This window comes from Protopterus annectens, chromosome 1.part1 (assembly GCF_019279795.1).
Source record: "Protopterus annectens isolate FY-2018-M chromosome 1.part1, PAN1.0, whole genome shotgun sequence".
In the NCBI taxonomy this organism is placed as follows: domain Eukaryota; kingdom Metazoa; phylum Chordata; order Ceratodontiformes; family Protopteridae; genus Protopterus; species Protopterus annectens.
Window position 1 is genome coordinate 1,842,563,017 of NC_056726.1, and position 27,615 is coordinate 1,842,590,631.

The 27,615-nt window shown below is 36.7% G+C and overlaps 1 protein-coding gene across 1 annotated transcript in view; it reads left to right on the forward strand.

Moving 5' to 3' along the window:
* Positions 1-27,615, forward strand: part of GLP1R (glucagon like peptide 1 receptor) — a 3,029,130-nt gene that overhangs the window by 2,574,112 nt on the left and 427,403 nt on the right. Inside the window, exon 11 of the mRNA XM_044084828.1 lies at positions 5,913-6,001. Within this exon, the coding sequence (XP_043940763.1) occupies positions 5,913-6,001 (89 nt within the window). The remainder of the gene's footprint in view (positions 1-5,912; positions 6,002-27,615) is intronic.

The following is a 27,615-nucleotide window of genomic DNA, read 5'->3' on the forward strand; positions in this document are numbered from 1 at the left end:
TAGAAGCACATGACAGTTATACTGTCCAAAAAAGTAGGATCTCATGTGGGCAATTATAGGAAAGGAAAATAACAAGCATTATCTTGTTATATACACAATGAGAATGACACAGACAAAAATGTAATTAGCATTTAGAGAAGAAGGAACAAGGATTTCTCTTTTTCCTGGGCTTAATGAGCAGGTATCTATAAAATGTCTCCTCAAAATTAAAGCTTTGAATAGGTAATCTATAAAAATGTAAACGTAAATGTTAATGATTAACTGATTTTAGGGCTCTAGAAAAGGGCATGAGGTTAAATCTTTTTACAAACAACCATTTCTGGGTTGTATATAAATAAGAGTTGTGGTTTAAATACGTTTTTTGGTAGTACAGTCATAAGTTTTTGGTATCATAGTGGGATTTATAAATCCAACACTTGTAAAGCTGTTCATTTCGATATATATTGACAAGCGTAGTGTGAGTGTTTAGATATGTATAATATTTGTTTGCACATCCTATGTTTGTTTTATGTTAATTGAGTTTAAAGTTTAGGTTTAGCAGTGTTTCTGTAAGATAGGTTTTCAACAAGGTTTTAAAAGTAGTTGGTCACAAGGCCAACTAGTTTGTAAGTAATTAACTTACTAATTCTTTTGGTTTGGAAGTACTTAAAAGCTTTTACTGAAAAGGGTATTTGGATTCTAAACTGTGTTTGTTGGTCTGAGGAAGCTGGCGTATTATAGTCAGTGAAAGCGCTTACCAAGTTTGAATTAAAGAGTCTGTTTTAAGAAGTCCGCTCGTTTTTGTCTTTGTTTTAAGTGTGCATTAGTGACGGACTTTAGGGTTAGGGTGTGGGTAAGGTAAGTGTGTGATCATGACGGACTTTAGGGTTAGAGTGTGGGTAAGGTAAGTGTGCAATAGTGACGGACTTTAGGGTTAGGGTGCGGGTAAGGTAAGTGTGTGATAGTGATGGACTTTAGGGTTAGGGTGCGGGTAAGGTAAGTGTGCAATAGTGACAGACTTTAGGGTTAGGGTGCTGGTAAGGTAAGTGTGCGATAGTGACGGACTTTAGGGTTAGGGTGCGGGTAAGGTAAGTGTGCAATAGTGACGGACCTTAGGGTTAGGGTTTGGGTTAAGGTTAGTGCATAGATAGTTGTGTATGTAAGGTTTAGTGTAGGTTTGTAAGGTTTTTGGTGTGCTTGTGTTGTGTGTGTGTTTTTCAGAAAAATAATTTGTTTTGCTTTGTTGACCGTCGGGATTGTGGTTTGTCGGGCATGTGAACTTTTGTGTTTTTGAACTTTTGGTTTTGTGGTGTCAGTGATCTCATTGTTGGTGTTTTCACTTGTCAGTGTTATCAGGTAGATCTGGTATCACACAGTAAAACCTCTAGCTTGGCTGAGTTTTTCATGCAGTTTTTATGTGATTCTATAATTGAACTTGATCTTAAAAATGACATTGACATAAAACAAAGTACAAGGTGTGTAGTCACTGATCCATTTGGTGAGATTTGTAATACAGTCAAAATAAAACAATATGGTCACCTGTTAAAGCCTGATCTCAAGTTGTGATATAAGTAGTTAATTTGTGTATTAATTGTTTTTATTGAAGTAGGAGTGTTAAATCAAACTTGAGATTGACTAGTTAGAATATTTGATTGTGATATTTCAGTTTATGTGCTTATCAGTGACAAGTTATTGAAACCTAAATGTTAAGCACTAGTCAGCAAACATGACAGTAGTTCATTAATATTGCAGCAACATGTTTGTTTCTTTTGGCTTTTCCCGGTTAGGGGTCGCCACAGCGGAACTCCGGTCCGCTAATGATTGGCAGTAGATTTTTACCTACTGGCTTGCCGGGCCAACGCACAACTTTCAACGAAGGAACGCCCATTCACACATGTCACCACACAGAAGACGCTCTAACTGAGAATCAAACGGGCAACGGTTACATTACCAATCAGTGCTGAAATAACAAGTATTCCATGCATTACGACTGTACAATATGTAAGAATGAAAAAGTAATTAATAAGTCATTTACATTGCATAACAAAGCCATCATTCCAAGGCATGAACGTGAAGTGATATCAGATAATGGTAAATGTGTCACCCTATATCTGTGTACCTTTCAGACGCAATTGGAATTCAAACACATTTTGTCAAGCCTTAAATATGATCAGAATGATGAGCAAGTGATATGTATGGTACAGACTGTGAAAAATATCCTAATAAAATATGGATTCCCTTATGTATCTGACTGGTACTTGATCCATTTATTAGTACAAGATTGCATTACTTCAATCTGGAGATTTATTCCTGCTCATCTCCCAAGTTACCTATTTCATTTCCTTTAGAAATACCCAAAAGTAGGGAAACCGGTATAGAATTACTGCAAGAGAAAGTACACATAAATATATTTTACTTTGGGAAATAAGTAACTAAAGTCAAGATTCTTTTGGAATCAGGGGATACGTTTAAGGAAGAATAAATAGTTATGTACCACTGCCTATGTGCTGTTTTGTGCAGTCACCTCACATGTAGATCTATAAAAGGAATAGAAAACATATATCCAAACTCCCAGATTCAAGAGTCAGTGAGTTGATTATAGTTCAGTTAGGCACTGATGGGCAGAGAGGAGTGCTGTTGCTCAAATTCACATTTGAAAAAATGGGACAAGTGTCTTCTCAGAGAAGACAAGTTAAGTCTACAAAGTGTAATTCTCATTCCAATTCTACCGGCATGTATAATTTTCATCTTGATGAAGATCATCCTTTTCATGATTCAGAAATGTTAATTGTAGCATATATTGTAAGAAAAGTGACATTTATAAGCAAACTGCCATTTCTAAATATTCTAGGTTTGAAATTATAATAAAGAAAACTGTTTGGATATAGTATTTGTACATAAATGAAATTATTGTTGTAGATGTGATATCAGTTCTGTTTTTATTTTATGTATTTGTTTGTTTATTTTTGTAAAAAAATAATTCCTCTGTATTTCACATAACTTCCCAAGTGCAGTGATGGCATAAAAATTATACATGTACATAATTAATGGGTACTTATTAGGGTATTCATTCCTGAGGATCTCTTGAGCAGGCATTTATTCTACCATTGGACTTGCAGATGTGTAGTTGAACACAGAAAACAGGGTTTGTTGAGGCTCTGTACCTGAGGCAGAGATTGCCGTTCAGTGCACCATATGATACTGAGGATAAGGACAATGCTTTGAGATCGTCATTGTAGTCTTTAAAATTTAGGCCCTTGACTTTCTTGGTGAGAAGGCATTGTGGTCATTCAGGTTGTATTAAATGTTTGAACAGATGCATAGTAAAAAGGGCATTATACTCCATGATCGACATGATAAGTGCCAAATACAGTAGGATGATCATATCCCTGGACCTATAAACCATACGGTTACTTGTAAGCTACACAATGAAAAAAGGTTTTCTTACAATAATGGACACATGGTAGTCGAAGGACAGGCTATTGTGCACATAGGCTCCCAGGTCTCTAACTAACGAATCAATTTTCATGGGTGTGTTATTGATGTAATAATTTCTGACCTTGCAAAGTACTTGTTCTTAGGAGATTAGGGAGTGTGTAGATGTAGGTATGTCATCTGGGAATGTAGGGGGATGAGGGAGGAGTTACAGTTGTTCTTGGGAGATTAGAGTGTGTATAACTGTAGATATGTGATCTGGGAATGTAGGGGGGAGGGGGAGTGAAGTTAGAGTTGTTCTTGGGAGATTAGGGAGTGTGTAGCTGTAGGTATGTGATCTGGGAATGTAGGGGATGGGGATAGAGTTGTTCTTGGGAGATTAGGGAGTATATAGATGTAGGTATGTGATCTGGGAATGTAGGGGGCGAGAGGGGTGAAGTTAGAGTTGTTATTGGGAGATTAGTGAGTGTGTAGATGTAGGTATGCGATCTGAGAATGTAGGGAGTGTGTAGATATAGGTATGTGATCTGAAAATGAAGGGGACAAGGGTGGGTGAAATAGATGCAGGTATGTGATCTGGGAATGTAGGGGGACAAGGGGGAGTGAAGTTAGAGCTAAATGTATCTACTAGTAGTCTGGCTATGTCCCTGGGGTCTGTATATGTGATATTACTTGCCACTGGCTCTCTGCAGTTCTCGGTATTACATGTTTTTTAACACAGATGAAGAAGGCCTTATGGTTGTTTTTTTGCATGGGTAGCTGTTTTCCCTCATATTTAGCTTTGGTTGAATTGATCAGGGACCAGAGTTCCTTGTTATGTTTAGCAAGATTTTTGACATCTTGATAGTTACACTTATTGCTGCATGCAATGATTTTTTTTTCCTTTATTGTAGAGCATAGTTCTTCCTTAAAGGAAGGGAATGTCACATATATAATAACATGTATATATTTAATTTTTTAAGGGATCTAATGGCACTGTATATAGTGAATCAGTTTATAATAAAGCTTCTCATTGAAGGGATCTCATATCTAACATCTTTCACTTATTCACCTTGATGTTGTATAATTTTACATATACAACATTGTGTAACTAAACTGTTGGGAATATAATGACTGCCCAGAAAATGCAAACCCAAGCCTCACTTATCATGTGGCGCACACTGTTAAGGTTGTAAGCTCTAGCTCCTGTGGTGCAGGGTTTGATTCCTTCAGTCCTCATTTGGTTACTATGTGACCTTGAGCAAGTCACTTAATGAGATATGCCTCCTAAATATCACCTGGAAACGGACTGTATGGTTAGTGACCCTACCTGGTTAACAAAGGGATATTATTACTATTATTATTGACAGACTTAACTCACCAAACCCATACAGTAGGCCTCTAAAAGAATGGATACCAGCAACGAAAAGATATAGGTATGATGTTTAATTATTCTTGTTGATTATTAACAGCTGTATTATTACTGCTGTTATATTTTGTTCCAAAATATTATTTTTTACTTCAGTGCCTGAGTAACTTCTCTCTTATGATCCTCACAGCTGAAGGTATGTCTTTCGTTTAGAATTTGTGCCTGTTCCTATTACTGGTTTACTTGTTATGCCTTTATATTCTTCTTGTTAAATGTACATCCTTGTGGCTCCGTAACTGGTGACATGCTGTGACTGTTGTTTTATTTTGTTTACATATACAGTTGCACTGGATTTTATTTTTCTTTACTTTTGGCCCATGAAGTGGGTGACATGGACCCATTTGGCCAGTTCATTCTCCCAGCTGACAAACACTGAATATTTAGTAGGTTTGACTTATAAACTAGGACTAATACCATTATTATGTTTGCATTACATATAAGCAGGAAACATTGCCCATGCTTCCGCTGAGGAAAAGAAGAAAGGAGGAGAAAAAAAAATCAGAAGAATCTGATGAAGACTATGGGTTCTTTGAGTATAATGCTAGTAGAGCGTAACTAATACAATGTGTAAACAAGCACAAAACAAACAAAAAACATGAAATTAGAAGAGAAGCTGCAGCTTATTCCTTTCACTAACTTATGACTTTCACTAACATGATTATTTGTAACATTTTTTTTTTCAGTTTGACTTGAAAATTGAACAAGTTTTATGTATTCTTCAAGCATTTTGAAATATGCCCACTAAACTTTACATCTCTGTGTGCAGTGAATTATCCTGAACACAAACCTACAAAAACAATTCATAGTTTTCATGGTGGTGTTGTGTGTGCCTCAGTTGTTTCGAGTCCAGAAAGATGTATACTGTTTGCTATTCTAGTCCTGATATTTTACATATATTCAAAGGAAGGAAGTCCTGCACATCTTCTTCTGAAATATTAATGATAAAGTATATGATGATGATGTGTAATCAAGTTTGTTGTATAATTTTTAAATGCACATAGCTGATAAATACATTACCATTTTACCAAAGTATACATAGCAGCTTATCTGAAGGATTGTTTAGTTTTTATCTTCTTCTTCTTTCCTCTAGGTGAATTTTCTGATTTTTGTCAGGGTCATCTGTATCATTATCTCAAAGTTACAAGCAAACCTCATGTGCCAAACTGATATGAAATGTAGGTAAGTGTCCACATTATTGTTTTTCATTTATTTTTTAAGGATAATTCTATGGTTTAGATAAAACATGGGTTACATTCTCTTACAGATTGGATTATTATACAGCCTAGTGCTATGTATGTGCTTGTAAAAAATCAACAGAATGCTGTTGGATGATGCAAATAAGAGATATACTGACAGAATAATATGAAGTGCCGTAATCTAAACGTGATAGCACTTTGGATAATATTCAGTAGTTGCTCATATTATGACATTCCATTTCTGACGTATAATGAAGCCTACATACATTACTGCGCAGCAGCACTTTCTGATAATATTCTGTACTTCCACAAATTATGATGTTCTGTTTCAGATTTATAGTGCATACAGTATATTTGCAGCAGCACTTTCTGATAATATTCTGTGCTTGCTCATATTATGATGTTTCATTTCTGATTAATAATGCATGTTATGTATATTGTCATTTAGCACCGCTATGCTGCTGTGCTACTGCCATTCATGTAGTGCATATGTTTCAGCAGAACTAAATCAGGCATGAGCTGATGTCCCTGTGTGGAATATCATATGATTTATTCCCACTGATACTCTTTGTTAGCCAATTATCAGTCATGATCTGTAACAATTATGCACAGTTTGCTCCAACTTTCATATAACATGCTTCTATTTGCCCTATTTAATAATTATGTAAGTACACACAAATTATTGTGTAAAGGGGAGCAAGTCCATATAGTCCCAAATGCTGTGCAGAAGATTAATAGCTGTTATTTGCAAAACCTCCAAGAAAGACACATCTAAGCTATAATCTTAATTATGTAATACCTTAAACATCCTGTAGTGGAGTCCTATAGAGTTCATATGCAAATGGCCCATCAAGGACATACCAGTATTTCAGCTAAGTGGCTTCTGAATGCCAGTGATTTTTCACATTTTTTAAGTCTTTACTGGTGCATTCAGGCCAATAAATCCAAAATGTATTGTCTGTACAGATGACATATTTTGTCATTTTTCTGAGTTTGTCAGTACATCATAGGTGGATTGTTTGGCTTTACTTTTGAAACACATCTTAAGAACAAGCCTGGTGTCCATATACATTAAGATGCCTGCAGAGTATCCCAAATAACATCCAAACCAAAGGGTAAAATGGTCACTTAGATAAACCATTTAGTAAATTAAAGACTCAGTTACAGAAGTAAGATGCATCCATATATTTAGATACTGAAGCATGGATATGTTATTAGCGGTGATCAAACAATATAATTATTATCATAAGTTGCATGTTACCTATTTAAGATTTAAGAAATACTATCAGAACTGATTTGTTAATAATCCAAGCTTGATAGTGAAACAGCTATTCAAATTGTTTGCATGGGCTTAATTCATGGACACTTTCTGTGGCGGGGGGGGGGGGGACAAGGCAGTCAGCTTTCACTTAAACTAGCATCCAGATTCATCCATCCGGGCATCAATACCAAGGTATTCAAGGGGTTTCCTAGACCAGGAGATGTCCCACAGGCCTCCACTACAGGAGTTTTAAGGTATTAAACAGTGAAGAGTCTTATCTTAGCTGGGGTGGGATTTGGCATAATGGTTAAGTTGTTTACCTTACAGACACAAGGTAGTTAGCCTAGTAGTAATCTATGAATCTATGAATCTTTCTTGCTGTTTTTACTGAATGGATTATCTACAAGACTGTTTCACCCTTTCATTTGGATGTTATTTGAAAAATACACAATGTTTATAATACAGGATAATACAGGATAATATGAGGTTGAAGTTATCAGTTTTAATCATTTGACTGAGGGATTAGGTACCACTGGGGTATAAAATGTTCATTTAAAATGCTTTTTTTGTTATTATTTTTTACTTTATTTTTTTTTAATGGCTGCTAATTCTTCTTTGTTTTTTAGCTAGGGTGGTGGCAATGGGATTGATTTTTTTTGTATGATTTGTTTTTCTCTTATATCTTTATTGCTTTAGCAAAATAATGTTGTGCTATTCAGTTGTGCAGGTCAATACCATCATGTGGAGCTATCTGTAGACTTTTCATGATTCTAGAGATTATAGCTGCATGCATCAAACTTGTTGGTTAAAATGATATAAGAATTCTGGAGACAAAATCCAAAAGAAACAAATTGCAGTAGATCTTTCAAATACAACATGTTGTACATAGATGAAGCTGAATGGCACAGAAAAACAGCAAAACAAAACAAACAACTAAATTATGTTTTTTTTTTCAGCAGTGCGGGGATCATTTTATATAGAGAAAAATGCACTCTTAGAAAAGGAAATGCTGTGTTTAAGGCATACTTGTCCAATACGTTCTTGTGCAAGTCTAAGCAGGAAATGGAATACACTTCTTCATTATAGTTGCTTACCTACAAAAGTAGGTATACAATAGCAAATCTGCAGGTCCTTACTAACATTGCTAAAGTCTGTCAGTATACAATCAAATTGTTTTCATTTTGAATGTGTACAAATCTTTTGATCACTATCAGCCCAAATAAGTAAACCCTTCTCCTACACATTATACACCAAAGTCGTTAACGCCACTTTGAGATATCCCAACAGTGAGGAGGTAAATAAGACAGAAAATCATTGATTCGGAGTCCATTAAGAAAATGCATCTAACTGATGATAATGTCTGCCATCAAACTTGTTTTAAGTACATGACATTTTGCACTATTTCATGTTATCTGTGTCTGTAGTGAAATACCTGAAGCTTATTTTCTTTTCTCTTGCAATAATGTAAAATATGACTTGGGAAGATCAACATGAAACATGGAAAAAGACAGGAACTTAAACTTTTTGTTAATCCCTATATATTGCTTTAGTCGATGCATAAAATCGGTCTTATATTTGTGTTCTGCCTAGTTTAGGCTATAATTTTAGGTAGGTGAATTTGTGGCAGCTTGTATTTTCATTGTAGTTATTTCCTTGATATATATACAGTGTATCTTGGTTCAAATGAGTCAAAGACATTGAGATTGTTCATGTTTTTGTTGATGTTTTCCAGTTTCTTATTGTGATTTTTCATGTTGGAGTAATCCAAATAACTGGCTACTTTATTTTTTGGAATTTATGCTGGTATGGGTATACTAAATAGCATCAAAATGCTTTTTAGATTATCTGTCCAAAGAATTTGACAGAAGTATTCTATGTCTGAATAAAATGTTTCTAATTTTCTAAAATCGATGAGCCTCAGCACTAACAGTGACCAAGGGTGTTGGTGGAGCATGTGACCTGTGAAGTTCAGTGGACAAAGCCTAAAATAAGGGGGGAAGAGGAGATGGTGGGGGATGAGTGAATCAGGGACAGTGAAAAGTAAGGAAAAGGAGATTAATGCCTTACAATGAAGCATTGTGACAGCATCTAATACTACTGAAAGGTAAGGCTATGAGGATACTGGAAAAGGTGGAGTACTGGTCACACACAAAAAATGAAGATTTAAAAAATGACAGACTGCATAATTTATAATAGTATATACTGAGGGAAATTGGAAGTGGCTAGGCTGTATTAAAGTATATTTTATTCAGTATATGCTTGGTTGTTTTTTATTTACAGTTTGTCTGAAATATATCTGTTTTGAAATTGGCTTTGGAATGAAAAGTTGAGCTGAGTTTTGCAGTAGACAAATGTTAACAGATGAAGAATGCATGCAAAATGGGAATGGATGATAGTTGATATTGAGCAAATAGTGGATAAACAGTATAAAATAGGAAATAGATATACTTCTTATGAAGCCAGATGGGGATTTTCAAAAATTTTTAGGTTCATAGGTAGGTATTAGGCTATTGGCCCAAGGGCCTAAGTAAGCCTAGCCAACAAGGTTCCCGGGCTTATGCCACCCAAGAAAGTTAATTTCCTGTGCCCCTGTTGAGCAGAGCCTCAGAAGTGATGCCCGAGGTGTATTTCCTATTTCCCGTCCACTCATCAAGATTTTTCTTCATGAGTCCTAATGAGAAACTTTGCTTGACATACAGGTTCATAGCTAAGGACATAAAATAGTTGCAGAGGAATTAATTGAAGAAGACATTAGTGTTGCATTACAAGATGAAAGGTATAGAATATTTATTAACAGTGAGCTTAAAAATCAGAGAAAGTTAGAGCTTATACATAACTTGCCAAGAAAGGTTGGATATGTTTTGGGAGTATATGTCATGACAGAGCAATTCAGATGATATTTTAAAAAGAAGAGGAAAGATAAATATGATGTTAAAGTTTAATGGCAGAAAGAAAGAAGAGTAACAGAGATGTAAAAAGAAAAAAACAGGAGGATATCAGATTGTGCACTAAATTGTGGAACATTTCTGGAGACTGGAGTGCCAGAGGATTAAGGTAGTGACAGAGCAAAAGCAAATGAAGCTTAGAGGAAATGATGAGGCAAGTAAAAAAATAAGTGAAAAGTGTGCTGGAAGGCAATGAGTGTAACAGATGTAAAATGGGACTAGGATGGCGAGCCAGGATGAAGGCAGCATGAAGACATAATGAGGCAAACAAGAACTCAAAGATGGGTGATCAGAGATTATCAAATGAGGGGAGAAACTCAAAGAAATTCAATTGTAAACTGATACAATCAGTACTAGGAAGTAATTGTGGTTTTCAAAGTAATTGTTACAGTATAGTACATGAGGTTGATGTTTGAAACATTGCAATGTATATGCATAGGAGGTTTGCAGCACTGATAATATAACAAGCAAGGTTGCAGCATAAAATAAACAGCTACCATGATAGTTCTGAAATCTGTATAAAGCAGTTCAGAGAAGTTTTCATATATATATATATATATATATATATATATATATATATATATATATATATTAGAAAAATATGTATTAATATGTGTATGCTTAATGACAAATTAATAATCAAGTGTTTTTAATATGCTTTTCATTCTATTTCTTATGCACTGTGATTTATATAAATTGAGTTTCATATGAGACCAAAAATATGCCTTATTGAAACTGCAGCATGCTTATTCAAACTTGCAAGTTGCCCTCTGACCTAGTAACTGCTAGCACAGCAATATTCTTGTTTATGCCTTGTGGAAATATACTTGAGAAGCAGGTGTTAATCTGCTAGGTCAGAAGCATATGAATAGACAATATACCACTGAATAAATGTAATGATTCCAGACAGACAGCCTTGTTCAGAGGATGGGAACTTCTGCAGCTGCAGTAGTTTAGAGATAAGTTAGACAAAGGCTTATTAGAGAAATGAACTGCTAGCATTGTGTTCGATTTAGCTATAGTATCTTGAATATAACATGACAAGTATCTAACTGAAAGTAACCAAGGCCATGTTGTTTTCCTCAGGACATTTCACATAAAAATTGTTTAAATCAGCAGAAAATCATGGGAAAGATGGTCAGCAGATGATGACCAAAAGGTGATAATTTGTTACGTCAGCATGGTAGGACAGGATTAATTTGATAACCTATAAAAATGAATGCATTTCCTGTTTCTGGTTAGACAAACTCTGTATTAGCATGTTTTTGTCTCCTTGCTGCAAGATTAAAGTGCCTTAACCTGAACCTACCGTGTTTTGATAATTTTTAAAGTATATTTTTCCTTTGACAGATTGGTCCTTCGAGCCGGAATACGTATCTCTCGCTCTGGACCTAGGTCAGAATTGGGCCCGGTGGCATGCATCCGTACGGAGAAGAGGCCAAATCGGCTCTTCTGCTTTGAAAGACCTCCGACTGAATTGTCGTTCAAAAGAGGCCAGCCACTGTTTCTGATCTGGGATTGGAGGACGAGTCAACAATCCGGTGGATCAACTCACGAAGGGTCAGGTAAGGAGGAATTACCTTATTTTGTTTCAAGATCAGGGACTAGTTACAGAACTATTCTTTTTTTGTCAGGTAAATTGCTTATGCAAATTAGAGACAGAAGAAGGTGTTACTGTTTTTTGTCATAGATCAGGGAAACAGAATAGGTAGACAGTTATTCTAGATAAACTGTGAAAAAGGTGTAGATTTGTGGTACCATGTGATAGAAAGGGTTACGTAACAATTTACAGCTTAGCTAAGACACCAATGGGAAATCAGTGCACAAAAAGTTCCCGGGACACGCCCCTAACTGAAGACGCGAAGTATATGCAATTACAGCGTTCCGATAATGTTAAATATTATACCAAATGGGTCGATAAGTACAAATTCGAGGGTAATTTAGATAAACTCGCACTTATGAAACTTGTAAAACAGTTAAAAATAGACACAAAAGGCAAATTAAAAAAGCAGAGACAATTAGGAGTCCCTCAGGCGCACAGGTGGCTTGAGGAAGCAAATCGTAGGGAGCAAAGAATTAAAAATTCAAAAACAATGTTTTTAGACAAAGAAGATAATAATTTAGTAATAGCGACGGCCCCACCTTTGCCCCCTCCACTTCCGTTACCAGAATATGAAGCGAGTGGATGAACTGATCCACCTCCGCTATGCCCAGCTGTCCCTGCAAAAGCACAACCGTTTGTCAGGGATCCCATCGAGACCAGGTCTCAAACACGTGACTTGAGGAGGGAAATTGAATTAAATGAGTTAAATAGAGCATCACAAGCTATGAGTGAAGAAGAGATATGTCCGCTCATAGAAGTACCGAATCCTCAGGCAGGACAGGATCCGACTCTTTTAGTTTATAGACCGTGGACACCGGAAGATATCCGGAAAGCCACAGAAGGTATTCCCCACCCAAAAGTGAATTTTAGGAAGTTTTTAGAAGATTTACAAGGTATGAGATTAAGTTACCATTTGAACGGAGAGGAAGTAGAAAAAGTAGTTAGACAAATTGTAGGTCCAGATTGCCACATGATTTGTGGCAGCTGGAATCCTCGTGATGCACAACTTAGACCACTCCCACATACTGACGCAGAACTGGATGGCAGAGTGAAAGGTCTGACAGACTGAATCTCTGAAAAGTGGAAGCCTAGGGCTAATTGGACTTGTATTAATCAATGCATACAGCAGGAAAAAGAAACAGTAGATGGGTACTATGCCATATTATTAGAATGCTTTAACAATCATAGTGGCATGACAGTTCCTGAAAATCAAGTGAATGATTCCCCGTATGAACAACAATTAAAAAACGCATTTTTGAAAGGGTGCATTGCACCTATTAGTAGCTTCATTACGAAGCATATGATAGATCATCGAACAAGTAGGTTACAAGCCTTACTTGAATATGCTAGACATGCAGAAAGACATTTTAATAGTAAAAAGAAAAAGAAAACCCAAGTATTTTCAGCAGAAGATGGGTCAGAAGTATTTGTAGTACAAACTGGGAAAAAGGGTAAGAAAAATACCCAGGGAAATAAACAATCTGACAAACGATCAGAAGATTTCGAAGAAAGAAAGAAAAGGGTGAGTGTTTTAAGTGGGAAAAAGGACATTTAGCAAGGGATTGCAGGCTAAATAAGAAGGCAACTACAGAAAATAAGGAAGATGAGGAATGACTATATGATAGTCAGGAATCATTGGGTGAAAGTGTGCAGGAAAAGGTAAGTGTAAATGTGATAGCAGGAGAAGAGGATGTGACACAAGGGGTAGAGGATGTATATGAATACACAGACATAGAAGAAAATGAAATTTTGGTCCTAACTCTCTTGAGCTTAGATCTTTACTTAGCAGACACAAAACCGGAAGTGACACTTCTGGTGGAGGGGAGGGAAGTTAAATTTTTGTGTGACTCAGGGGCTTCACGGACCCTGATACACCCTTCCAAACTACCGGAAGATACAGAATCACCAGACTATATACTAGTGAAAGCAGCTATTGGACAGCTATATCGGGAGCCACTCTCCCGTGACATTACAATAATAGACCCTGTTTCAGGGATGACTCAGAAAAGTAAAATTGTAGTTTCTGCAAAATGCCCAGTGAATCTTCTGGGTAGAGATTTAATGCAGATATTTGGCATAGCAGTAATCTTCTGGGTAGAGATTTAATGCAGATATTTGGCATAGCAGTAGTTCCAACCATGCAGGGTTTGGAAGCACAGCGACAAATGGACACTTTTGTAGTGTGACCGGAGGGTGAAATGCATTATTGGTACAACCAGGACTTGGTTATGACTGGTCCAGGGGCAGTAACCGAAGAACTAATGAATGTAGCTATCAGCAAGTTCCCCTCCATTGACATTGACAAACAGCATTTGTTGCATTGTACTCTATATTACTGTAATAGACCAGGTCCTGATAAAGATTATGAACAAGAATTGTTTCAGAACCATGCAAATAGGCTGGTATTGCGAAATTTGTACTGGGATGCAGAAGGGAACAGTGTAGCAAGCTGTTCATTGCCCCAGGAATTTTTAACACTCTACAAATCTAATCGACTGCCCCATGTCAGTTTGACTAAGAATAAAACTTTAAAATGGGCAGACTTACGTGAGAAAGTCACGAGGTGGGAAAAACAGACAGAACTAGAACTCAGAACAAGGAGTACAGAAACAGAAATTGAATTGGACACACCCAGCTGTACACTCACAAGCTAGTGAAGATAGCTGAGTATTACTATTATTGGAAGAAGAGGAAAAAGCCTTGCGAGACATACCAGACATTCTCTGGTCAGCAGGGAAATCAGATGTAGGACTAATATGAACAGCAGGACCAGTTACCATAACGCCAAAGTCAGCTTTTAGACCCCAGAAAAGACAGTATCCCTTGAGAAAGGATGCAGAGGTAGGAATCAAACCTATCATAGCAGCCTTACTCAGGGAGGGAGTCTTAATAGAATCCCCTGATTCACCATGTAACACACCTTTATTTACTGTCAAGAAAGCAAACAGGGAATGGCGTATGGTCCAAGAGCTACAAGCAGTGAACAATGCAGTTATACCTAGAGCACCAATGGTGCCAGATCCACATACCTTACTGAATGATTTAAAGCCAGAACAGAAATATTTTTCAGTAGTAGACATAAGTAATGCATTTTTCTCGATACCAATACACCCTGGCAGCCAATATTGGTTTGCATTTACATTTCAGGGAAAGCGGTACACATATACCAGATTACCGCAGGGGTATTGTGAAAGTCCAACGATATTTGCACAAGAAATGGCAAGCAACCTGGCGGGATTTATCCCACCGAAAGGTAGTCAGATTCTACTTTATGTAGACGACATTCTGCTGGCAGGCCCCCACCCAGAAAAACTGCAAAGAAGACACGATAGCTTTGTTACAATTCTTAGCTACTCAAGGTCACAAAGTAAACAAAGACAAGTTACAGCTTTGGAGAAAACAAGTTAAATATTTAGGATATGTAATATCCAAAGAAGGTAGAATATTACATGAAGGCAGAAAAACAGCGATTTTACAAGCACCTAGACCAACTACCAAGAAGGGAATGATGTCCTTCCTGGGAACTACTAATTTTTGTCGGAGTTGGATACCAAACTATGCTTTGGAATCTGCTCCGCTGGCTGATTTAATATTTAAAAAGCCGATGGCTGCACAGGATTTATTACAATGGACACTTGAAGCAGAAGCAGCTTTCTGTAAGCTGAAACAATTGATAGCATCATCCTTAGTTTTAGGATTACCAAACTATAACAAGCAGTTTATTCAAACTGTAGATTGCAAGCAAGGTTATATGACATCAGTGTTGACACAGCAACATAGGAAAAAACAACACCCCATAGCTTATTATTCATCACAGTTAGATCCAGTGGCACGGTCTTTGCCCCACTGTGTACAAGCAGTAGTTGCAGCTGCAATGGCAGTGCAGGCTTCAGCCTCAGTAGTATTATTCCACCCTCTCACATTGAGAGTGCCTCATACAGTCGCAATTATTTTACTGCAAGAAAAAGTAGCATATCTTTCTCCAGCTAGGCATCTTTCCAGTATGACCATTCTGTTGGGCCAGCCTCGTATGACAATTGAACGATGCACAACTTTGAATCCGTCAACTTTGCTTCCAACCCCTGTAGATGGCAAATCGCAGTGCTGCCTGCAGGAGATTGAGCAAAAGACACTACCTAGACAAGACCTTATGGATGTTCCCTTGGATGATGCCGAGGTGACATGCTATGTGGATGGCTCATGCAGGAGGGGTCCTACAGGACAGAACCTAGTGGGGTATGCAGTCCTTTCTGATACTGAAACCTTAGAAGCAAAATCTTTGCCACACAACTTATCTGCACAAGCAGCAGAATTGATTGCCTTAACGAGGGCATGTACCTTAGCAAAAGGTAAGAAAGTGAACATTTATACTGACAGCCAGTATGCTTTTTCTACTGTACATGTTTTTGCGCAACAGTGGAAAAATAGAGGAATGATAACATCTACTGGTAAACCGATTAATCATGCGCAACTTATTTTAGACTTGTTAGATTCAATTCAGTTACCTAAGAAAGTAGCTATTTGCAAATGCGTAGCTCATACAAAACAACAGGTTAGAATTTCAAAAGGTAATGCACGGGCTGATACAGCTGCAAAGCAGGCAGCTTCAGCCACAGAAACTTTTGTTTTGAGTGAGGAATTACAACCCTCAGAGACTTTAGATTTAGAAATGTTGAAAACAATGCAGACACTTACTACAAATCTTGAGAAACAAAAATGGATAAAATGAGGAGCAATCCTCGAAAAGGGGCTGTACATCTCCAAGGAAAAGAAACCAATTTTGCCATCTAATTTATTTAGATATGCAGCGTTGTTGAGCCATGGGCAGAGCCTTGTCTCAACAGGGAGGATGGTACAGTTAATGAATCGAGTGTTTACAACCTATGGGTTTACAAACTATACAAAAAAATTTTGTGCAGTATGCCATAGTTGTAACAAGCATCATGCACAAGGGGCATTGAAGCCTAAGCGAGGGAATTTTCCAACACCACCATATCCGTTCCATACTATTTGTATGGACTTCATAGAATTGAATAAATGTGAGAATAAGAAATACTGCCTAGTTATTTTAGACATGTTTTCCAAATGGGTAGAAGCGTTTCCAACTAAAAACCCAGATGCAGCTACGGTTGCAAAGGTCCTTGTTAAAGAAATTATACCCAGATTTGGGATACCGGAAAAGATTTATAGTGATAACGGGACACATTTCATGAACCAAACAATCCAACAACTTAGTCGCTACTTCGGAATATCGTTAAAGAATCACTGTTCGTATCACCCCCAATCTGCAGGGCTAGTAGAGCGACATAATGGGGTACTGAAGAATAGACTTAGGAAATTGATAGAAGAAACACAGAAAAATTGGGTGCACTGTTGAGTATGAGAACTGTTTCAAATGTAAAGGGATTGACTCCTTTTGAAACTTTGTTTGGGAGGGCATATTATACACCTCAGTGGAAACCTCTCATGTCTACAGAGCAGGAGGCTGACAGTTCACTTGCAGGATATATGAGGAGATTTTTGAATAACAAACTTTTGCAGTTAAATTCTGTTTCAGATAAAGAGCAACCGAAATCGGAAGCACCAGTAGCCCCAGGCACTTGGGTCTGGGTGAAGATTACGAAACAAAAGAATTGGAGCTCTCCGAAGTGGGAAGGTCCGTACCAGGTACTACTGTCAACACCCACCACAGTCAAAATCGTGGAACGAGCTTCTTGGATCCATTTTACACACTGTAAACTGGTTAAAAACTTTGAACTGGACAAAAACTTTGTTACTGTTGCACAACAAGAACAAAATGGCCAGATACAGAGTGAGTAGAGATACTGAACAATTTCAAAAAACTTGTAAGATTATTTTTGTTGCAATATTGATCACACTGTTCTTTTTGCTGTGGCCATACTTTTTCCTGCCACAAAGGTTGAACTGATTAGATGTAATGAACCAAACATAGACTGACATCCGAACTTTTACACTTATCAGGCAATTACACGTGTATATGCAGAGACTTTCAATGTTTTGAACTGCTGGGTCTGTACGGCCATACCAACAGCATACGGGGGTTTGTTAATGACTGCTATCCCCCTAGGGGTCAATGAGACCTGGGAAAATCTGTTTTTTGACACAGTTGCTATTAAAGCACAAGATAAGGTAGCACTGTATTTGCCTGTGACACAAAAAGGAATTGTATGTTTTTATAAAAATGACTCCATCCAAGTTGGGTGGAGTAAATGTAATGTTACTGTACAGTACAAATGTTATAGAAAACCAAATGATTTGAGTGGCTCTTGTAGTACAGATTATGACTCATTTTTGAAATCTATGCATAAAACTCTTGATCAGGTACAGCACAATCCTGTACTTTTCAAACAGTTATCAGTGATAGATAAGAAAATGTTTCATGCAGGGCAGTCATTTCGTAACAAAGTAATGACAAAAGTAGAGGACTGTTATTTTGTATGTGGGAAAAAGGCATATAAATGGTTACCTGAGAATTGGTCTGGCAGTTGTTTTTTGAGATACCTGGCTCCGGCCATCTGAAACACTGCAGCTTTGCCTCAAGGGAGTATTCGAAATACTCGAGACGTAACCAAAAAGACTGTTAAGAAACCGGAGAATCCAGTGGGACGAATCGAAGCAGGGTGGAAAGACCATCGTAATGTGGGAACCAAACTTGTGCACATGGACTTGAGCGATGCTGTTATATCCTGGGCAGGTATATCACCCATGTATGGCAGAGTCACATCAATATGGGAACTGCGAAAACTGTCTAAACTTCTCGAAATAATGAGTAATGCAACTTTTTCTGCCCTTGAACTGATAACTGATGAACTGAATGCCATGAGAACTGTAGTGCTTCAAAACCGAATGGCTCTTGACTTCATCCTAGCAGCGAGAGGCAGAACTTGCGCTTTAATCAAAGAAGAATGCTGTGCGTTCATTCCTGATCACCAGCATGAGATAAACTATCATCTCGAGGTGATTCAGCAAATATCGGCCATGACCAAACCAGGCCCAAACCCTCTGACAGAGTTTTTTCAGAATGCCTTTGGGGGAGTGGGGCTCCATCTTTATGAACATACTGATTGCTATTGAGGTAGGTTTACTCCTAATAGGAGCTTGTATTTGTTGCGGAATCCCCTGCATGAAGAAATTAATTAAGGAATTCATATCCATATCTGAAACTATGTATCAAAGTACTGAATTTGAAGAGCTTCATAAAAGTTTAAACTAAATAACTTTCTTAACTGCAAATCCTAAATGAAAGAGGTTAGGAAAAGAAGCAAACTGTTTATCCTTTTTTTGAAAATAGAATAAAAAGTATTAACAGGAGGGAGATGTTAGAAAAATATGTATTAATATGTGTATGCTTAATGACAAATTAATAATCAAGTGTTTTTAATATGCTTTTCATTCTATTTCTTATGCACTGTGATTTATATAAATTGAGTTTCATATGAGACCAAAAATATGCCTTATTGAAACTGCAGCATGCTTATTCAAATTGCAAGTTGCCCTCTGACCTAGTAACTGCTAGCACATCAATATTCTTGTTTATGCCTTGTGGAAATGTACTTGAGAAGCAGGTGTTAATCTGCTAGGTCAGAAGCATATGAATAGACAATATACCATTGAATAAATGTAATGATTCCAGACAGACAGCCTTGTTCAGAGGATGGGAACATCTGCAGCTGCAGTAGTTTAGAGATAAGTTAAACAAAGGCTTATTAGAGAAATGAACTGCTAGCATTGTGTTTGATTTAGCTATAGTATCTTGAATGTAACATAACAAGTATCTAACTGAAAGTAACCAAGGCCATGTTGTTTTCCTCAGGATGTTTCACATAAAAATTGTTTAAATCAGCAGAAAATCATGGGAAAGATGATCAGCAGATGATGACCAAAAGGTGGTAATTTGTTACGTCAGCATGGTAGGACAGGATTAATTTGATAACCTATAAAAATGAATGCATTTCCTGTTTCTGGTTAGACAAACTCTGTATTAGCACATTTTTGTCTCCTTGCTGCAAGATTAAAGTGCCTTAACCTGAATCTACCGTGTTTTGATAATTTTTAAAGTATATTTTTCCTTTGACAATATATATATATAAATGTATATATATATATATATATATATATATATATATATATATATATATGAGTAGAGCTGTTTAGTACAACAGAGTGATAAATACATGCTCAATTAAGTAAGCAAATAATGAATGCTAAAAGGACTGACCATTACATACTCAAACAAAAAACATCTACTATGCAATGATCCAGCACTGAAAGCTACAACAACAAACCATCAGAAACCAGCCTTGTAAAACCAACAAACTTAAATTATATAAATGTTGTTGTTTTTCTTTCGGCTTTTCCCAGTTAGGGGTCGCCACAGGGGAACTCCGGTTTGCTAATGATTGGCAGTAGATTTTTACGGTGCCGAGGTGCCAGCCCAGCGCCCAACCTTCAAAGAAGGCACACCCATTCACGCATGTCTTTCGAATGCCACTCGACCGCAGGGAGGACATGCAGACTCCACACAGAAGGCACTCCAGCCGAGAATCAAACGGGAGAACCTCTTGCTGTAAATTATATAAATAATATTTACAATTTATTCAGAAGATTTATATATACTAACACGGATATTAAGATTTGGCTAGACTTGATAATACCTTTTAGCTCTATAAAGAATTTCTTCAATAAAATTCATAATGTTATTTTAACTAGATGGGAGGGGGAAAACTTCCCTTGTTGGCAACATTGTATAGAGAATCAAGTAGTATTAGACATTCAACAAATTTAGAATAAATATGACATTCCATCAGCAGATTGGTTGATACTACAAAGCATATTATCATATGTTAAGGATCTTAATAGTAAAATGATTAATTATCCTTATAAAACTAGTCCAAATTAAATAAGTCTAATATCTGAAGTTATTTACGACAATTATAAATGGACAAATCTAATTTCAAAATTATATAAAATATTGATAACATATAAAACTAACCCCAATGCAAGACATTGGAATTTCATAGCAAAATGATGTCACTCTGATCTAGCAATTGAGAGTAAAACAAATCTTTCATGTTCTGTTAACTTAATATTTAATTTACAAGTATGGAAAATATTTACATGGAAATATGTTCACAGGGCATTTATTATTCCTGATAAACTAGCCAAATTCAATTCACTTGATAAATCCATTTGTTGGAGATGTTCTTTAAACTGTAAAGCTGATTGGTCTCATATATTTTTTGATTGTATTAATATAAAAAAAAATTCTGGGAAGAAATTACTATTTTTCTCCAAGCTATATTCACAGATACCTTTGTTTTAACCACATTTTTAGTCCTCTTAAATGTTAATGATACTATTGGAATGAATAAAAAAGATCTATACCTACTTTGGTCCATACTAGCTATGGCAAGGATATGTATAACTAGAAAGTGGAAGTCTTCACAAGAACCTACTCTGGAAGAATTCTTGAGATTGATGGAAGAAACAGCGATATTAGAAATCAAGGTGAAGGAATCGAGAATTTCACCTAAAACATGGACAAACAATCCTTGAGAAAAAAATGTAACTCTTATTGAGGCATTAAAAATGAACCCTAAATAATTAATATGTAACTTTATACTTTATTAATTGAATATTATAATTTTTTGTTACTAATTTCATATATTTTATTAATGTTTTTCCTCCTTTGTTTAGGTCAATTGTACATAGTGTATATAAAGGTTTATAATACTTGTTTATTGATGATTGTATTGTTAAACATTATATTATTTGGAAAATAAAAAATTATTTGAAAAAAAAAAAAAGAAACCAGCCTTGCATTTGTCAGCATTGCAAAAGTCAAACAGGCAGGCAAGGAAACAGATGTGGACACACACACACACACACATACACACATACACACACACACACACACACTAAATCTATTACAAAAATTATCACAAATGCTAGAAAAACAACCTCGACTAACAATTGTTACTAAAAATAAACACCATACCTCTCATTTTCTTAGTGCAAAAAAAATCTAGACAAAGCAGTGTCTTAGCAGGGGGTTAGGTGGGCAAGAGGGGCAGTCCGCACCCGGGCAGCACTTTTGTCACATTTAATTTTTAATTCTGTTTTCTTTCGGTTGAGCATTGTCGCACAGACATCCTGTTTTTCCACCCGCGTGCAGTTTTAAAGAGCATCAATCATCCTTCCTGTTCTTCTACCCTTGCACAATTTTAAAGAACATCAGTCATCCTTTCTAGTTCTTGGAATTTGTTAAGTATTTGTTCCCAATCACTGAAGTTGATCTGCTTTGCTTTGCTTAGTGTTCGTTCAATCTGCTTAACATTTACTCTGTGTGTGCTGCTTTGCTTAACTTTGGATATACTTTGCTCTAGATTTGCTTAGTGCTCGTTCAACCTACTTAACATTTAGTGTGTGTGTGTGTGTGTGTGTGTGTGTGTGTGTGTGTGTGTGTGTGTGTGTGTGTGTGTGTGTGTAAGTAAAATTCCCCAGTTAGCGGGACCTGGTTGATAGTGTTACTCAGGCTCAAACACTGTACCTTGGATAGAAGAAACAAGAGCCTGAATTCTCTACCCCTACCACCAGTTTTGAGTCTGCAGAATGTCTGGAATGTTTAGCTTGGCTCATACTTTTGGTCTGTTCCTCTTAAAATTTGTGGTTTACTGGCAAATCATTGAGGACTGAATTCACTAAATAATGACAGCCATTTAAATTTCAGCCTTCCCATTTTTCAGGAAAAGCACGGTAACACAAAACATTTTATTCTAACAAATTTCTAAGATTATACAAGCAATGTTTAAAATCTATCCCTGGTTTTGGGCCGTTGCCCCCCCCCCCCCAATAAATTTTGGCTTTTTCCAGATTTCTTGTGCTGCAATGTTGAGAGATATAATTGAGTGTCAAGTGCATTTTACAAAGAGCTGAGAGCTTCAGGGTAAGAATTTAGTGATACTTATGCCAAATCTGTTTGCAATGTGCAACTGTTGTTTAGAAAATGATATAATTATTGCATTAAAGTATTTAAAAGCATTGTTGGTAGCACAACAGGTAGTATACTTGTTCTTCATGCAGAAGGCTGTGGGTTCTACTCCCACAGCATGTAGATGGATTGCTGATACTGTTCTGTGTTGTACTTTAAAGAGGGTGGATGCTGCAGTCCTGAGAATGTCCTCCTCTAGGGGAGATACCTAGTAACTATGAACCTGTTATCAATTTGCCATCCATTCCCTATTGCAATATTACCGGATTACAGTACCTTTTTTAATTTAACATAAGCAATTTATTCTTCAAGGGCAACAGGTACTTTATTTATAGATGAAACAATGAAATATAAAGTTGCTTGCTAGCAGCAACCTCTTCATTAGTTACAGATCTCTTTAATGTGGGAATTATTTAGATGACTTTTACTTCTGCAGATATTGTGCATATTTACCGATATTAGTGGAATCTAATGACAAAAGCTTGAGTAGACTTTTATGATGGAAATGTTCTGAATTTGGAAGTTTTGTCATTATTAGTTCATAAATTTTCTTTCATTGCTTACTGGGAAAATGTCCAAAACAGCAAGTTTAAAACACACTGTAAGAAGTGTGCTGTAATCAGGAAGGTGAATCAAAGAACACACATATGTTTGCATGGTCCTAAATATGTATGGAAGGGGCTTATGATTTGAAAACAGCCCAAAGGTAAACTTTATCCACCACTGGCCAGATGCATTTTCCTTTGAATGTGGGTTTCAATGCAGTTTCAACAAATGTGAGTTTCAAGGGCAGGGAAGTTTTAATGCTACGTCTGTTTTTATTGTGAGACTGTATTGCTTTGTTTAGCATATGTCTATCAATGTTTGTGCTATAAAATTTAAAATAAAAGTTAAATTAATTTAAAATTAAATCCAAATAATGACTGTAAAGCATAAAACAGTATGCACATTACAGTGCTTATTGTAAATGGGGAGAACTAGGCAAGTAAAGGAACACTGGAATGGCTGCACCGGTGGAGGGCTGTGCATGCAGAGGCCCCACTTGATCATGATTTTGTAAGGGGGGAAGGGGTGGCAAACTCAAAGACAGCCATGGGTGCCACAAACTCTAGCTATGCCACTGGGACAAATAATGGGGTGGCAAAGGCCCAAAAATAGGGACAGATTTGAAATATTATTCTTATAAAATTAGAAAGTTGACAAAACCACATGAATGTTGTTAGCATGCATTTTCTGAAGGATATGAAGTTTGAAACTCAAATGTATGCCATTATTTAGTAACTTAATCCTCAGTTTACCTTCCACCCAGACTTCTCAACTCTCCAGATTTTCACAGAATGTCCAGATTTTTAATTCATATTTTTTACCAGAAAACCAATGATTTTATGAGAAAAATATGAGGCAAAAATCTGGGCATTCTGAGAAAATCTGGACAGTTGTGAGGTATGACACACAGACACACGTGCGCGGGTCCACTTCAAATGGTCAACATTTCACAATGTTGACATTCATATGCCCAAGACCATATGATCGACATTTGAAATGTCGACCATGGGGAACCTGCATCTCCCTACAGTGCGGAATGGAAAGATTTCCACTTCTGCACTGTAGTATGATCTCGGAGTTGGTATATTTAAGTTCTGTGGGAGTAGGGGGGGGTGGAGCCCCCCATGGGGGTGCAGGGAGGCAAAGCCCTCCTGCTAGCAGCGTTAAGGTAAGTTTTTTTGTTTTGTTTTTTATGTTCTATTTGTATGGTCAACATTTCAAATGTCGATCATATGGTCTCAGTAATATAGATTTGACATTGTGAAATGTTGACCATATCAGGTAGACCCACGCACGTGCGCATGCACACACACACACACACACACACACACACACACACACACACACACACACACACACACACACAAAGCCAAAAGGGAAGCTGTGATGTCCAGTTAATATCCCACCGGACTGCCACCAATAGTGTGACGTCCCCCATTTAAAACCCAGATAAGTAATTAAGGAGCCTCGATCCTCACCAATGACTCCAATATGGGAGCATCTCTCAAAACACCAAAGCACACGAGTAAAATTCCACAATTTCCCTTAAGAGCACAACAGGAACTTGCTCTGTTTCCTGGGATAGGACTATATACCTCTCTCCACCTCAAATGTAATCCCTTATTATACACTTCAGAGCAATGTGTTCCAGTTTATGTCCTCTAACTCAGTCACACTCAAAATAAATTCAAATCTCACACATTCAAACACTTATGGGAAGCCTGACACACATTTCCAGCTGTGGCCCCTCCCCAATGCAAATGGTAAACACTGCCACCAGAGGCAGACAGGTCTAACTGCCCTTCAAAGGAAGATCAGTTATTAAAAATTAAATATCAAAATAAATGATAGCTATGGCCAGAAGCAGATAGGCATATGAGGTGACCTGGAGAGTATCAAACAGGTAAAAGCACTCTCTAATCTCTAAAGAACACAATGATTGTCCAGCGACAATGTAAAGTAATGAAAAACATTTAAGAATAAGTAAAATGATTGCAGGAATGTAAATCAGTACTTTTCAATAAACACCAGAATTCAATCACCAGAAATATAAAAGTAAACTGTAGGAAAAAAGTCCATTATCTTAGAAAAACTCTATCTAAATAACTAAACAGTCCTAATCTAACTAGAGAATGCTGTCCCTGATCTAATCTAAAACATAAGAGCAAGGCAAAGGCAGGTTTACAGTTTTTGGTGAGTCCTTTTTCCTGGGTATCCACTGTCTGAAACTCTTTACTAACTGCTGCTCTTCACAAACTGACCTGCTTAACAGCCTCAACTATCTTATTTTAAAAATAACAGTCAGCTGTTTGAAAAAGTTATTTTTCCTATCAATCAGCTGTTCAAAATAATCACATAGCAACCATGAATATTGTAATGACATCAACTACTGAAAAGATGATTCTCCATAGACAGTTTGTACTTTAGAATCTCCCTTGCAAACATGTGCAGTTAGAAATGTATCAGTACACTGACAGATTCTTTAAGTATTTCGTGTAAACAGGGAAATACTCAACATTTTAAAAATGTATTTACATTTTCACAATTAGACGTGCTAGCATACAATACAAGTTAATCTGAGAATATATACAAATCTCCTGCCAGACGTGCTAACACAGATAACAGTGTTTTCATTTTCTTCACAGAACCTTTGTCCTCCACACCCCCAACCTGGGGACATCACCTTCATACCCCCTTACTATTATATACAATCTCCACAGTTGCACAACAACCAGGAAAGGACAATTAGCTTAAATCACTGAAAGCTCTTCCTGCATGAAAGTTGACCTGTCAGGCATCTGACCATAAGTGAAACTTGACTGTTCTATGACATGTATTGTAGCTATGCATATATCTATATCTGTATCTATATCTATATCTGGATAGATAGTGATATGTCTACTTCTAAATTTTGAAGTTTCAAAACTTTTAATTTCTTATGGTTGAGACCATAAGATCGAAGTTTTGAAACTTTGAAATGTAAATAAAAAAAAAAATAAAAACAAGAAAAAAAATCTTTTTTTTACATTTTTGCAGGGGAAATCCTCCCTGCACCTCCCACATCCCCTGCTAATTAAATATACTAACTCAGAGATCTCACTACAGAGAGGAAAATGTTAAACCTAATGTCCCACACTGTACAGCGATCTCCATTTAAATGGTTGAAAGTTTCAAAACTTTGATCTTATGGTCTCGACCATACGAAATTTGAAGTTTTGAAACTTTGAAATTTAGAAGTAGAACATATAACAAATATATATATATATGTGTGTGTGTGTGTGTGTGTGTGTGTGTGTGTGTATATATATTGATATATATATATATATATATATATATATATATATATATATATATATATATATTTTTTTTTTTGTGTGTGTCTATCTGAATAAATATATATCTGTATATATATATATATCTGTATGTATATATATATATATATATATATATATATATATATGTATATATATATATATATATATATATATATATATATATATATATATATATGTTTTTCCTCCAGACATACATACATGTAAATGTATATATGTATATGAGTGTATCAGCAAGCTATGAACGCTCATTCATAGGTTCATAGATTGTTACTAGGCTAATGACCCGAGGGGGCCTTTCCACGTTTTCCCAAAAGAATAATGACAACATGTATCCAAATTGGACACTGAGGGACAGGCATTTATAAGTTACTTATGTCTGTAAGGGACATAGTTGCTAGGTCCAGTGTAAATTTGCTATTCTCTATCCACTGGTCTAACTCGCATTTAAATTGCATAAAGGACACACTCAGCTTCACATGTATGGGAAGCCTGTTCCACAGGAAGGGCAGTCTCTGGGCCACATTATCTGTCTCTCCACCATGTTCTGTTTATGTCACAGACAAAATTCAGGTCCCTAGGCCTTGTATTTCTGTTACTGTTTGGCATCCGAATATGTAGAATATTTATAAGTGAGGGATTTGCAGATGCCTTGAAAGCCAGGCATAGATCACCCCTCAGACCGACAAGAAACTGAGTAGAGGGAAAGGGCTTTTAGGTGCTCTGCATAAAGCAAGTTTGGTACATCCTGTATTCTTTTTTAAGGAACCTCTGAAGTAGCTCTAGTTGCTGTATATGCCTGGTCAGGGACATACAGAATGGAGCATTGTACTCTATGGTTGCTCTAAGGGCAGAGTACAGTGAGATAATGACCTCTTTGGACCTAGATCCCATGCTCT